Source organism: Talaromyces proteolyticus (assembly GCF_021365285.1).
Source record: "Talaromyces proteolyticus strain PMI_201 chromosome Unknown BGW36scaffold_10, whole genome shotgun sequence".
Lineage (NCBI taxonomy): Eukaryota > Fungi > Ascomycota > Eurotiomycetes > Eurotiales > Trichocomaceae > Talaromyces > Talaromyces proteolyticus.
Genome location: NW_025764286.1, coordinates 1,192,196 through 1,205,903, shown reverse-complemented (window position 1 = coordinate 1,205,903; position 13,708 = coordinate 1,192,196). Strand labels below are relative to the sequence as shown.

The 13,708-nt window shown below is 46.3% G+C and overlaps 5 protein-coding genes across 5 annotated transcripts; 2 read left to right on the top strand and 3 right to left on the bottom strand.

Annotated features, from left to right (window-relative positions):
- Positions 1–67: 67 nt before the first annotated feature.
- BGW36DRAFT_302255 (uncharacterized protein) lies at positions 68–712 on the bottom strand (the record flags this gene model as incomplete). The annotated part of the gene is made up of 2 exons (XM_046211765.1): positions 68–324; positions 394–712. The coding sequence occupies 2 exons, from the start codon at positions 710–712 to the stop codon at positions 68–70; spliced, it is 576 nt and encodes a 191-aa protein (XP_046068888.1).
- Positions 713–1,169: 457 nt separating this feature from the next.
- On the top strand, positions 1,170–7,952 carry BGW36DRAFT_430754 (DNA polymerase epsilon catalytic subunit A; the record flags this gene model as incomplete). Its single annotated transcript, XM_046220884.1, has 3 exons — positions 1,170–1,777; positions 1,832–1,968; positions 2,020–7,952. The coding sequence occupies 3 exons, from the start codon at positions 1,170–1,172 to the stop codon at positions 7,950–7,952; spliced, it is 6,678 nt and encodes a 2,225-aa protein (XP_046068887.1).
- Positions 7,953–8,339: 387 nt separating this feature from the next.
- On the top strand, positions 8,340–10,277 carry BGW36DRAFT_347196 (calcium/calmodulin-dependent protein kinase type I). Its single transcript, XM_046213232.1, has 4 exons — positions 8,340–8,619; positions 8,735–8,825; positions 8,899–9,229; positions 9,284–10,277. The coding sequence occupies exons 1-4, from the start codon at positions 8,449–8,451 to the stop codon at positions 9,879–9,881; spliced, it is 1,191 nt and encodes a 396-aa protein (XP_046068886.1). The 5' UTR covers positions 8,340–8,448; the 3' UTR covers positions 9,882–10,277.
- Positions 10,215–11,346, bottom strand: BGW36DRAFT_399751 (AMMECR1 domain-containing protein; the record flags this gene model as incomplete). Its single annotated transcript, XM_046218554.1, has 3 exons — positions 10,215–10,692; positions 10,763–11,140; positions 11,201–11,346. 3 exons carry the CDS (start codon positions 11,344–11,346, stop codon positions 10,215–10,217), a joined length of 1,002 nt encoding a protein of 333 aa, XP_046068885.1.
- A 523-nt stretch (positions 11,347–11,869) lies between these two features.
- On the bottom strand, positions 11,870–13,576 carry BGW36DRAFT_32087 (uncharacterized protein). The gene is made up of 2 exons (XM_046212637.1): positions 13,056–13,576; positions 11,870–13,003 (listed from the first exon to the last, which is right to left on the bottom strand). Exons 1-2 carry the CDS (start codon positions 13,442–13,444, stop codon positions 11,965–11,967), a joined length of 1,428 nt encoding a protein of 475 aa, XP_046068884.1. The 5' UTR covers positions 13,445–13,576; the 3' UTR covers positions 11,870–11,964.
- Positions 13,577–13,708: the final 132 nt, after the last annotated feature.

The window sequence follows — 13,708 nt, the reverse complement described above, 5'->3', positions numbered from 1 at the left end:
TAACATTACATGAAGAAATATGCCATGGAAACACCCAAACTCCTTATGATATCAAACATGCACTTATTTACCAAAACTTGTAATTCGAAAGATTGGTCCAACTCTTTTGCTTGCGTTCTGTCGCCGCCTCGGCCTCCCGGGCTGCTTTCAATTGCTCAGTTTCTTTCTCTTTCTTGACTTTGAGTTGTTGCATGAGCTCTACAGCCTCTTTCATCCCCTTCACTTCATTGACTCGGCGACGTTGGCAGAATTCGTAAGAAATAATCGAAGTAATCGCGAATGTCCCAACTGCCCAGTTACAAGCAGGCCATATAGCCGTGAATCCTGTGGTGAGAAAGCAGACAATAATCAGCCTCAGTACGTTTACAAGGAAATAGATGCACAAGGTATTACCTCCAACTATGCCCCGAATACCTCCGATACCAAAGCCAGCACCCATTCCCAACATCAGCGAATCCCGAGCGCATGGCTTCCTGTGAAAATTGCTGAAGTCTTTCATAGTAATCGAGCTGAGAGACTGTGACATGGTCAATTCTTTTGGTTTCTCGCGGCTTGGATCATATGTCGCTCCCGGGAGGACATTGATCGGTTCCTCAGGGTTCCCAAAAGCATCCCATAGCTTCCCAACTTGAGATTTGGGGAAATCATGTTTTGGTTTGTTTTTCGGAGTTGATGAGGGGGTCGAGTTTCCGTCTCGCGTATCCTCGGCCATGTTTTCTTTCTGTCGAGGATCGAAAGAACGATCGCTCAAACAAATTGGACTAGGCCAATGGACAGTCTTGGGTCAATGAATCAACCTGATGACAAGCGACGATGCTGCTCGGGCCTTGAATTTTCCGCTGCCGGTTGAAAGGAGCCGTACTTGTCCCCAAATAGACTAGCGCCAATGCCTCGTGCATCAGCCAATAACAAGACGGCTTGATTTCGCGTTTAGTGGAAAACGCGTCCAGCGCGTGGTTGCCGCATGTGGACGATGGCAGGTCGGGATATCAGCTTCAATCTTTTGTTATTTCCCTTCACCGATGAACAAACGATTCATTGTTTGACAATTGATTCTCCAGTGAAAACCATTTGTATCTTCGAGGTTGACCTAACTGCAGATTGCCCGCATGGTTCGAGTACAGCTATTTTCTGATCAAGCAACTTAAGTCTGTGAGGGCTGCAGCACCATGCCTTCACGCAAGCCCAGCAGATATGGAAACAAATTTCGGTCCGGGGCAGCATCATTCAATCCGAAACGATCAAAAACAATAGAATTCAATTCCCTTCGTTCTACAGAAGCGACGTCCCAAGATGAAAAGTTCGAGTTTATCCGAAGGGCGAACACCATCGATGAGTCGATGGGCTTTCCTCGCTACGAATCGGGCGAGAAAAGAGCAGGATGGCTGATAAATATGCATAGCACGTCTGTTGAAGATTCCAACATCACCAGTGGTCGTGCAGGAGTGGACTTCTACTTTCTCGAAGACGACGGCGGTAGCTTCAAAGCTACGGTTGAATACGACCCGTATTTTCTTATCGCTGCCAAGGGAGGACGAGAATCAGAGGTGGAGGAATGGTGTCGGAGAACATTGGACGGCGTTGTCAAAGGTGTGCAACGCGTCATAAAAGAAGATCTTCAAATGCCAAATCATTTGATGGGGAATCGCCGGGCGTTTCTTCAACTCAGCTTTGCGAACGTCAGCGATCTACTTGAAGCGAGAAGGCTGCTCATGCCCATTGCGGAAAAGAATAAGAAGAATGTTACTGCGATGGACACGTATGCTGAGATGGCCAGGTATGATTTACTCACCCTATTAACGGGGCTACGTCAACTGACAAACGTTTCCAGAGCTTCTGCTGGCTTTGATTTGTTTGATGATGAACTTAATAACGAAAGACGACCTAACACATTGAATGCAAGTGATTTTATCGTTGATATAAGAGAGTACGATGTGCCTTATCATGTCAGAGTTGCCATTGATAAAGGTGAGTCCTACAGCTAGGTCATAATCATGCCCCTTACTAATGTACGACTAGATATTCGAATTGGAAAGTGGTATAATGTGGAGGCTAAGCATGGTGTGACCAAATTGACATGCATTGAAGAGCGACTTCAACGTGCGGATCCCGTCGTGCTCGCATTCGACATTGAAACAACCAAGCTCCCTTTGAAATTTCCTGATGCCGTAATCGACCAGATCATGATGATTTCTTATATGATTGATGGGAACGGATTTCTCATTACGAATCGAGAGATAGTATCCGAAGATATTAACGATTTCGAATATACGCCAAAGCCAGAGTACAACGGCCCTTTCCTAATCTTCAACGAACCTGACGAACGCCACCTCTTAGAACGCTTCTTCAGCCACGTTAAGGAAGCGAAACCAACTGTCATTGCAACCTACAACGGTGACTTCTTCGACTGGCCCTTTGTTGAAGCGCGTGCTAGTGTCTTGGGCATTGATATGTATACCGAGATTGGCTTCAGAAAAAACAGCGAAGATATTTACCAGAGTGACCATTGTGTACACATGGATTGCTTTGCATGGGTCAACCGAGACAGTTATTTACCCCAAGGTAGCAGGGGCTTAAAAGCGGTCACTGTTGCGAAGCTGGGTTATGACCCAGACGAATTAGACCCGGAGCTCATGACTAGGTATGCTAGTGAGCGCCCACAAACGTTAGCAGAATACTCAGTATCCGACGCTGTCGCGACATACTACCTCTACATGAAATACATCCATCCTTTTATTTTCTCGCTGTGCACTATCATTCCGTTGAACCCGGACGATGTTCTCCGAAAAGGCACAGGAACATTATGTGAGATGCTTTTGATGGTTCAAGCATATAAGGGCCAGATCATTCTTCCAAATAAGCACAAAGACCCAATCGAAGCCTTCTACGACGGCCACTTACTGGATTCCGAAACGTATGTGGGTGGACACGTCGAGAGTATAGAAGCTGGAGTATTTCGCAGCGATATACCTGTCAACTTTGCCGTTGATAATACCGCGATTGACGAATTGCTTCATGACTTAGACGCCGCCTTGAAATTTAGCATTGTCGTTGAGGAGAAGAAGTCATTAGAGGATGTCTCTAATTATGAAGAGGTCAAAGCTCAGATCGTTGAGCGTCTGGAGAACCTGAAGAAGACACCAAATCGCATGGAACGACCGCTTATATACCATCTTGACGTTGCCTCAATGTATCCGAATATCATGACTACCAATCGACTCCAGCCTGATTCTATGAAACAAGAGTCGGACTGTGCGGCATGTGATTTCAACCGTCCCGGAAAAACGTGCGATCGTCGGCTTCCCTGGGCGTGGCGTGGCGAGTTTCTTCCTGCGAAACGCGATGAATATAACATGATTCGCCGGGCCGTGGAGAACGAAAGGTTCCCAGGTAAATATAAGAATGCCCCGATGCGACCTTTCACAGAACTTAGTTCGGAGGAGCAAGCTGCTATCATCAAAAAGCGACTCCAAGAATACAGCAAGAAAATTTATCACAAGATTCATGACAGCAAAACAATAGAGCGGGAAGCTATCATATGTCAACGAGAAAACCCCTTCTATGTGGATACTGTCCGTGACTTCCGTGATCGACGATATGACTTCAAGGGGAAGCAGAAAGTATGGAAAGGCAAGACGGAATCTCTCAAGTCTGCTGGAGCGCCAGCTGCAGAAGTTGAGGAGGCTAAGAAGATGATCGTCCTGTTTGATTCTCTTCAGCTTGCACATAAAGTCATCTTGAACAGTTTTTATGGCTACGTTATGCGAAAAGGGTCAAGATGGTACTCGATGGAAATGGCCGGAGTGACATGTTTAACAGGCGCTCATATCATTCAAATGGCTAGAGAACTGGTGGAACGCATCGGTAGACCTTTGGAACTTGATACTGATGGTATCTGGTGTATGCTTCCAGCTACTTTTCCTGAGAATTTCGCGTTTACTTTGAAAAACGGCAAAAAGCTGGCCCTGTCATATCCGTGTGTGATGCTTAATCACCTTGTTCATGGACGATTTACAAATCATCAGTATCAGACTCTTACTGATCCTCTGGCGTTCAAATACGAAACGACGAGCGACAATTCGATTTTCTTCGAGGTAGATGGCCCATACAAAGCCATGATCCTACCAGCATCGAAGGAAGAGGATAAGAATCTAAAGAAGCGTTACGCAGTATTTAACGATGATGGCTCACTTGCTGAGTTGAAGGGATTTGAGGTCAAGCGCCGCGGTGAGCTCAAACTTATCAAGATTTTTCAAACGCAGATTTTCAAATTCTTCCTAGATGGAAAAGACCTGGCGGAAACATATGGATCAGTTGCTCGTGTCGCAAATAGGTGGCTTGACGTCCTATATGAGCATGGAAATACTTTGGCTGATGAAGAACTGATTGACTTGATTTGTGAAAACAGAAGTATGTCAAAGACTGTGGAAGAATATGGAGCGCAAAAATCTACCTCTATAACGACCGCCAAGCGCTTAGCAGAGTTTCTTGGTGAGCAGATGATCAAAGACAGAGGCCTCAATTGTCGGTACATTATTTCATCTAAACCGAGAAATGCCCCGGTTACAGAACGAGCGATTCCTGTGACCATCTTTTCCGCGGAAGAAAATGTAAAGCGCTTCTTCTTGCGTAAATGGATGAAGGAAGACCCTGGGGACATGGATCCGCGGACTGTAATTGATTGGGATTACTATCTCGAACGACTAGGATCGGTCATTCAGAAATTGATAACCATTCCCGCTGTACTGCAGAGACTTGATAACCCAGTTCCTAGGGTTCAGCATCCTGACTGGCTCCAACGCCGCATTGCGACCAGAGATGATAAGTTCAAGCAGAAGAAGATGACTGACATGTTCGAGAAAAATCCACTTTCCGAGGTGTCAACCAACATTTTGGATCATCGTGTCCCTCACGCTACTGATATTGAAGATGCTGGCACGCAATCTACCGAGAAACGAAACACATCTCCATCTAGCAAGGCATCACAGAAAAGAAAGTTACCGGAAGGACCTTCCACAACGTCGCTGGATCCATACACCGCATTGCCAGCGAAAATGCCATCGTTGTCTGAAGATTATGAAGGCTTCATCAAGTATCAGAAACAAAAGTGGAAAATCCAAAAACAGGCAAGAATTAGGCGAAGACAACTTTTTGGGGAGAGGTCAAATTATGCATCTGACTCATTGAGTCATTATTTCCGAAACCAGGCGGAACTACTCTTTATTAGTAAATGGGAAGTTCTACAGCTACGCGAAACCGATATACCTGGGGAAGTACGGGCATTTGTGCTGATAGACCGCAAGGTCCACGCTCTCAACGTCAAAGTCCGACGTCAGATGTTTGTCAACTTGAAAGGGGATAATTTACCAGACGTTGACCTCCCCGACTGCGAAGTAGAAAAGGTCAACTATATCTTGCCAAACGGACACGCTTCGGTTCATTTGTTCAAGCTCACTATATCGGAAGATACTTATTTGAGGGAGTCAGAAAAAATACGCTCTTTACTCAACCACCCAAGTGTTGAGGGCGTGTATGAACGAAACATACCTCTCGATGTTTGTGCTATAATGAAACTGGGTAGTACCTGTACCTTTGACGAAAGCCAACGAGGAGTACTCGGAGACGGCCTAGATCATGGTTTCGAGTTATCTTCCTTACTTCATACATCCTCTGAAAAGCCTTATTTAGATGGGCAAAACTTGACGTACTACTACTTGTATCACGTTACCTCAGGCGACCGGCAAGTATTTGCGCTTTTTTCGACATCCAAAAATGAAGCCAACATTGTCATATTAAACCGGAGTCGTGATATGCAGGTTCTTCCAAACGTCGACAAAATTTATTCGGAACTTTTCAGTCGCAAGCCTGCAACTGAAAACGAAACGCCGGCATCTGCATTTGAATACCAAGAAAAGATACATTTCAAGACGACGCAAGTCACCACCCAACGAAAAGCTATGCTGGAAATCGGTGATCTGGTGAAGAAACTACGCAACGAAGAAAGCAAACCTGTTGTGTTTGTAATACAGTCCCAGCAAAAACGAAGATTGAGCTATGAAATTCCCATCTTGAAGGAGTACCCTATCTTAACTGTCAAGCCTGAAATATCAGATACGGAGATGCCGCCGCTCGGTTGGCAATCTTTTGTTGCAAAACGTTTAGTTACTCATTATCTCTATTTGGGCTCGTGGGTCCAACACCTTACAAGGCTAGCACGATATGGGGACGTCCCAATTTGTAACCTGGAGAGCGATGATCCCCGGTATCTGATCGATATCGCCTATGCGAGGCGACTGCAACAAAACAATGTGGTTTTATGGTGGTCAGCGGGACCACGACCAGATCATGCTGGGTATGAAAAAGACGACGTCTTAGGCTCCCTCGAAACTGTTGAGATGCCATCCATCAATATTCCGGGAACATACGCAACCGTGTCAATTGAGCTCGAAGTGCGAAATTTGGCAATAAACACCATCCTCACATCATCTATTATCAATGAACTCGAGGGCAGCGATACCCTACTCGCTTCTGCTCCTGACTCAGGCGATGGCAGTGGGGTTCTTTATTCTGAGAAAGCCTTCGCTTCAGCGGGTGTCTTCGTTTTACGCGAAATGGTTAAACAGTGGTGGACAGAAGCTTGCTCTGGGAATACTATGGCCGATATCATGGTTCAGCATTTGATACGCTGGGTTGAAAGCCCCAATTCTCGCCTTTATGACCGGTCATTGCACCACTACGTCCGTGTCATGTCCAAAAAATCTTTCCAACAATTGATGGGAGACTTCCGCCGTGTTGGTTCGAACGTCATATTCGCTAGTCCGACGCGACTTCTCCTTCAAACAACAAAAACCGAAGTTGGGAATGCGTACGCTTACAGTCAATATATACTGAAGTCTATCAGGGCGAACCCGGTGTTTCACTTCATTGACCTTGAGCTTAAAGAGTATTGGGATTTCCTGGTGTGGTATGATGAGTTCAACTACGGCGGCAAAGGGTGTCAAGAAGTGGTGGAGGCAGAAGCCCAACAGTTGGAAACTATCATGCATTGGCAGATGAGCCGTTTTCTGCCTACGACTATGCAAGGAGTCTTTCACGATTGGGTTATTGAATATATTGAGCTAATGCATGGTCTCAAGAGAGGTGATGAAGCAGAGACTGAGGACTTTGCTACCCAACGATTGACTCAGATCCCTAAGCCGCTGACAACGGCAGATGACGAGGCAACGACGATTCTCACCGACAAGTTTTCAAAGCCTCTGAAAAAACAAATAGCTGGACTAATTAGACGACAGCGAGATGAACTTCTTCACCCCGAACTTGCATCCGACTATATTTTTCCTGTTCTTCCAGGAGTCGTGACTGACCCGAATGAGGGGAATCGCAATCCGGTTCTAGAGCTAGTCAAATCACTTATGCAGATTCTCAGTCTGTCTAAGACCACGACATTAGAGACACGTCTTCTTCGCCGCGAACTCCTTGCATTATTCGAGGTTCGCGAGTTCAGCAAGGAGGGACGCTTCGAGAACCCCAGCGCCAGCTTGAAACTATCGGAGCTAACATGTAGTGGCTGTTGTCTGATCCGTGATCTCGACTTGTGTCGAGATGAAGACATTCTTCCGGATGCAAGCGTTGATGGTGGAAAAGGCACATTGAAAGCCTGGAAGTGCCCTTTCTGTCAAACCGAATACGACCGACTCGCCCAAGAAGAGAAACTTATTGGCGAGATTCATGGCATGATCGTTGCCTGGCAGGCTCAGGATCTCAAGTGCTCTAAATGCAGCAGCCTTAAGGTTAGTGCTCTCATGGAGCATTGTTCCTGCAGTGGGGAGTGGACTACAACAATGGACAAAGCTGGAATCGTCAAGAAACTACGTGTTATGGTCAGCGCCGCAAAATTTCATGATCTCAAGCTACTAGAAGGGGTGGCGGAAGACGTTCTGCAGCAAATATAATGCCAGTTTGCAGATATGTAAGCGGCCTTCTCATTTATATGCATCTTTTGGACGGAGCGGAATTGGCTTTTGAATAATTATGGATGGCGTTGTCAGATGAGCGAGTTTTTAGACATGATTTACGTATATACCTACTACATATGTACCTCTTAGTGTGCATGAACGTGTATTTCCTCTTATTTATTCTCCACTAAGCATTCACTGTACAAAGCCATTACTTAATGTAGCAAACTCTCTCTTCCTCTTTTTTTTAAATCAAATATTAATGCCCTTGAAGGTTATAATCGTATCTCGAGTCTAGACAAGGTGCGGCGGTCCCAACTCACCGGTGCAGCCTCGCCGTTGAACCCCACGCGAGATCTTCCCCTCTCTCCACTTCGACGAATTCCCGATCATCTCTCTCCACACAACACAACGCCGAGGCGCATCAACTCTGACTATTCGGAATAAAACACACAGACGCCAGGCCTTCCTCGCTCACAGATTACTTGACCGGATGGCGGCGCAAGCTCAACGCCCTCAAATCCAGCCTTGCCGGTACAAGACTGGAAAGACCCTAGGAGCAGGCTCCTACTCGGTCGTTAAAGAATGCGTCCACATCGATACTGGGCGGTACTTTGCTGCCAAAGTGATCAATAAGAGGCTGATGGCTGGTCGAGAGCATATGGTAACCGATCCTTTAACATTCTCAGCAACATCTTTTTGCATTTCGAACCCACCGTCGAAGGCATTGCTTATGGAAGAGGACGAACGAGCTAATATTATTTTTGATTTTATAATAGGTTCGAAATGAAATTGCCGTCCTCAAGCGTGTCTCAATGGGACATCAAAACATCCTCACCCTGGTCGATTATTTTGAGACCATGAACAACTGTGCGTATAGACAAAGCGAAAAGACCGGTGTGTCGTCGCTCGGATTTACTAATGTATGCAATTCTGAATTCAGTATATCTTGTCACTGAGCTGGCTCTGGGAGGAGAGCTATTCGACCGAATTTGTCGCAAAGGAAGCTACTACGAAGCCGATGCCGCAGACCTTATCCGTGCCACACTCTCGGCTGTCGCGTATCTACACGATCATGGAATCGTGCACCGTGACCTCAAACCCGAGAACTTGCTGTTCCGTACCCCTGAAGATAATGCCGATCTTTTGATTGCAGACTTTGGTCTATCTAGAATCATGGATGAGGAGCAATTCCATGTCCTTACAACAACATGTGGGACTCCTGGGTATATGGCGCCTGAAATTTTCAAGAAGACTGGGCATGGAAAGCCAGTGTGAGTCGCAGAGGTATTTCAAAAATTTGGCACGGTAGACTGATTTTGTGATAGAGATATATGGGCTATTGGCGTTATCACCTATTTCTTGCTTTGCGGCTACACGCCGTTTGACCGCGAATCCAACTTGGAAGAGATGCAGGCTATTCTCGTTGCTGACTATTCATTTACACCCCTGGAGCACTGGCGAAGTGTTTCCCAGGATGCCCGCCAGTTTATTAATCGTTGCCTCACAATCGACCCCAAGGCACGAATCACAGCTCACGAAGCGCTTCAACACCCATGGATCAATCACGACCCATCATTCAAACAAGGAGAAGATCTCTTGCCTACCGTCAAGAAGAACTTCAACGCCAGACGGACGCTTCACAAAGCCATCGACACTGTCCGTGCTATCAACAAACTTCGTGAAGGTGGCGGGCTGATGATGGACGGGGCGATTAGTGTAAACCCTCGACCAGAAAGGGTAGACGGCAATGAAGTCTATGAGGAAGGAAGAAATGCAAACCAGCCATTGGATGGCGATGCGATGAAAATTGACTCTCGCAGCAATGCTAGGGGTCAAACAGAAGAGCAAATGCGTGAGCAGGAACGTAAGGTAAAAGAGGTGGTGACTGGTCTATGGAGTAAGACAGCGGGTCAAAGGCGTTGAAATTTGTTTTCCTTCTAGTGAATGGATGATTAAGCAGGTACATAAAGGATATAGGTAGGGATGTTTATTTCAGTTGAAATTTGAATTTGGTTCAAATTTTCCCATTCGTTTCATTATTGGGTTCGAGCAATTTTTAATGCGCTTCTAAATTCGTTCCTGATCTTTATCCTCATTCCAAGTGTTCAGATGTTAGTGCGAATACGAAGGCAAAGAAATGAACTTTGCAAGTTCCACATGGGTATGTCTCTTGAAAGGCCATAAATTGAATGTAATGTTAAGCTTGAAGCAATACAGACGACTTAAGAATTTAAGCTACCAATTACATATATAAGATCATGATCGAAGCATCGCTAGTCTTGCTTCGTCAGCTTGAACCCATTTCCTCCATTCTTGCCATTCGGTATAGCTGGCAGATGCTTGGAGACCCTGATAGCGCGTGGCCCTGAAGTCAGATACTTGATCCCACGGTTTCCCACTGCTGCTGCTGCTGCCGCCAGAGACAGCGGCACTACTGCCTCTAAGTAGTCTTCTCGCTACGCCTCCACTGCTATTTCCATCCCACCCAGCTTTGCGCATTAAGCTCTCGACAGTCTCTTCCTTTGTCCAACCTTGTTCGACGGCGACATCTGGCAGGTATGTGGCGCCGTATCGCCGACTTCGGTGGATGAAGGAAATCCGCAGCCCATGCAAGCCCAATTCCCAATCCATTGCGTCTGTACATGGTTCAAAGTCACTGAGCAGGGTCAAGGAACACGATAATGACGGCATTTGCGAGGATGGGATGGGAGAGAACCGAGTATCGTCAAAAGCACTACTTGTATGTCAACATTTTACATCCCTTTTAACTTCTCTCATCCAATGGGCCCTAGAATGAAACGTACGAAGTGAGCGCATAGGTTTTCAAGCCGAAAGAGAGTTCCTGTTCTTCAAAAGTGCCAATACAACCACGAAGAGACTTGTGTCCATGTTTCGATATCAGGTTCCATGTGACGAACAGCGGGTAAGACTCCTTGCTTCGGTGGGAGCCTTGGTACTCTCCCGGCGTTGTCACCGTTGTACTTTTTGACAGTGCCGAGTGCGACGAATTAGCCGACAATGAGGAAGGTGTTGTCGAGATGCTCGATGAATCAGATGAACTGTTTTGTTGTTGAAGCCGCGATATGGAGGGCAGTTTGACGGCATGGGGACGCATGTCTTCGCTGGTTTTGGTTTCCTCGTCATTGGTCTCAGTATTATCATCATTGTCCTCAGCAACGGCACTGTGAATTTGATTCCTTGAATTAGGATATGTCCAAGGAATCAGGAATCAAGACACCCACGTTTTATCAATCACAGCAGCCAGTTGCTTGGCTTGGTTGTACTGCAACCACAAATCGTCTATCGCAGCGAGACTAGGCGGTTCTTCGTCCTTGAACGAAGAGGCTAGAGTCTCGAAACAGTAAAAACACTGTGCCTGGGATGCCATCCTCCAATCTTCACATCAAATTTGCATACAAGTCTGATGACTAAGTGGAACAAGTCTATTTCTTTTCCAAACAATATTCTCCTTTTTACCAAAGATGAGAATAATGTCGATAGTCTGGGCAGGGCTTCAAGAATACACGAATAAGCTAATTCACGGAATACCACCGAATAACAGTGAGATTTGAATCCAAAACAGCACACAAAAGCTGGATTAGCTTGCAAAGGACTCGCAATTCTCGAAACAACTAGCAAGGGATGAAGTAGGAATGAGCAATCCCAAAACAGGATAGCTGTATATCTTGGTATAAGATATTCGATTCAAAGGCAGAGAACAAGAGCGAAGTGGAGGCGGCATCCAAGGCGTGCACTGAGAGTCAAGTCTAGGTCGAAAATGGAAGGGACGATGCAAGCTACATTGACTACGTAGTGCGGGGATCTCGATAAGGCTAGAGACTCAGATAAAGCTCATTGCACTAGCCTTATCAAGTTAGATTTTTAACAGCTAGCCCCGATTAGGCGCGCGCTTGACCGGAACCAGTTTAGGTGGTTGGGCAATTGCGTAAGGCTACAAATAGAATGGGAATAAGAGATACCAGCAATTGGAAGTGACTGTACATCTTCACCATTTAGTAAAAATCTGGTACTTGTGTGAATGTTCCTCTGTATCAGCCTCCCTGAACTTCTCGATGCCACCCAAAACTCCCTCTTCGCCCACAACCCATTCTCCCAATCCCACCAGATTCGACCACAGCTCCAGTACATTTCCAAGCTGCGGTCCATGCCAAGGAATGAAATGACAATATCCTGGCTGGTACAGCTCGTTCTTTCGGCCACTAGGCCTTGCCATGGCATGATCTTCTTGATTCTCGCCCACCAACGAATCATCAGTAAGGCGAGCAAATCCATTCGCGCCAAGCTCGAATGGTAGATATAGACGACAGGCGTCTTCGAAAGTATGATGAGCGTCTCTGTTACAATACTCCATCCAAAGTCCATGGGTTAAATTAGAGGCTTCATGGAAAGGATAACCAAGGAGTGGTGTTGAGGACTTGATATCCGAGATAAAGAGAGGCACTGGAAGAACTGGATTGTCGTACTCCATTGAATCGGGTATTTGGAAGTTCTGGAATGGATAGGACGCGAAATCGCTCGGGGTGGGGAGACGTAGGCCGGGTGCTATGTAACGGATATTCTTTGGTCGACGAACTTGGAGAAGAAACCTGCGAAAGAATCCCTCTGGTATGGGAAGCCTGTCCAAAACCTCCTGGGAGACGAGACCAGACAGCTCTTGTGAGACAGGCTGGTTGAGTTTGGCTGTGCAAGCCTCAAGAAGCCTTAGTTGATCATCAAGGTTGTCTAGTGGCCGAAGAGATGGTTCTTCAAGCAGACATTCGATCCTCGTTATTAGGTTGTTGAAAGAGTTGATAGAATGCGTTAAGTCATGTTCGCTGTATGGCAGCAGTTCCCAGGGTGTGCACTCCCATGGCCCTCTGGTGCTTGTGCCTTCGGATCTCACAATCACCTTGCCTGTGTCAATCATATCCAGCCAGGCAGTTAAGACAACCTCGAGAGGATCCCATTCCATACGACCATTGGTTGTGGATAACGAGTCCAAGACATCGCTGCAAAAGATGGCTCGGGACGTTTTTTGGTTGAAGCTGGACGAAGGTCAGCCCTGGTCTGCAAGTAGTTCAGGAGGATTTCAAGTACTTCAAACCATCTCGATGGCCACTGAGATTCAAATTAGTCATCTGATACAGTCGCAAAATAAAGTCTTCTTCCTCGTGTACTCCAACCACGAAGTTGGCGTAGTAGAAGAAATGCTCATGAGGTGTATCGTAGGCTGTTTGGAGAAACAGCTTCAGGGATGGCGACAGCCGTCTTGACCACTCTTCTTCGAGCAAGTTATCCGTGACTTTTGCCTGCCACCACGTCGTAGTTGGCATATCTAGGTCTGAGTTGCCCATACCTGTCCAACCCAAGTGGACGATCAGATTATGTAAAGCTGCACAACGTTCCCAGTCCATGCCCGCCACCTCACGGACGGGATTTTCGGGCGTCACTCGCCATGTGAGCTGGTCATCTATCGAAAAGCTCATGGTATAAAAATTTGAAGGCTAATACACCAAGCTAAGCAAGGTAGGACCCAAGGCTACTCGTTTAGTGAGTGCATGGTTTGCACCTACATTCCACGGACCATAGTCAGAACTCCTATGTCTAATGGTAAGCCGTTGACTGGCCTTCTCACCTACTACGGCGGACTAAATCGAAATTAGGGACAACCGCAGAAAAGCGGGTCTTACTGCCACACGGAGCCATATACATACAGACGCATTGATTTTATTAGCTGATATAATATTACT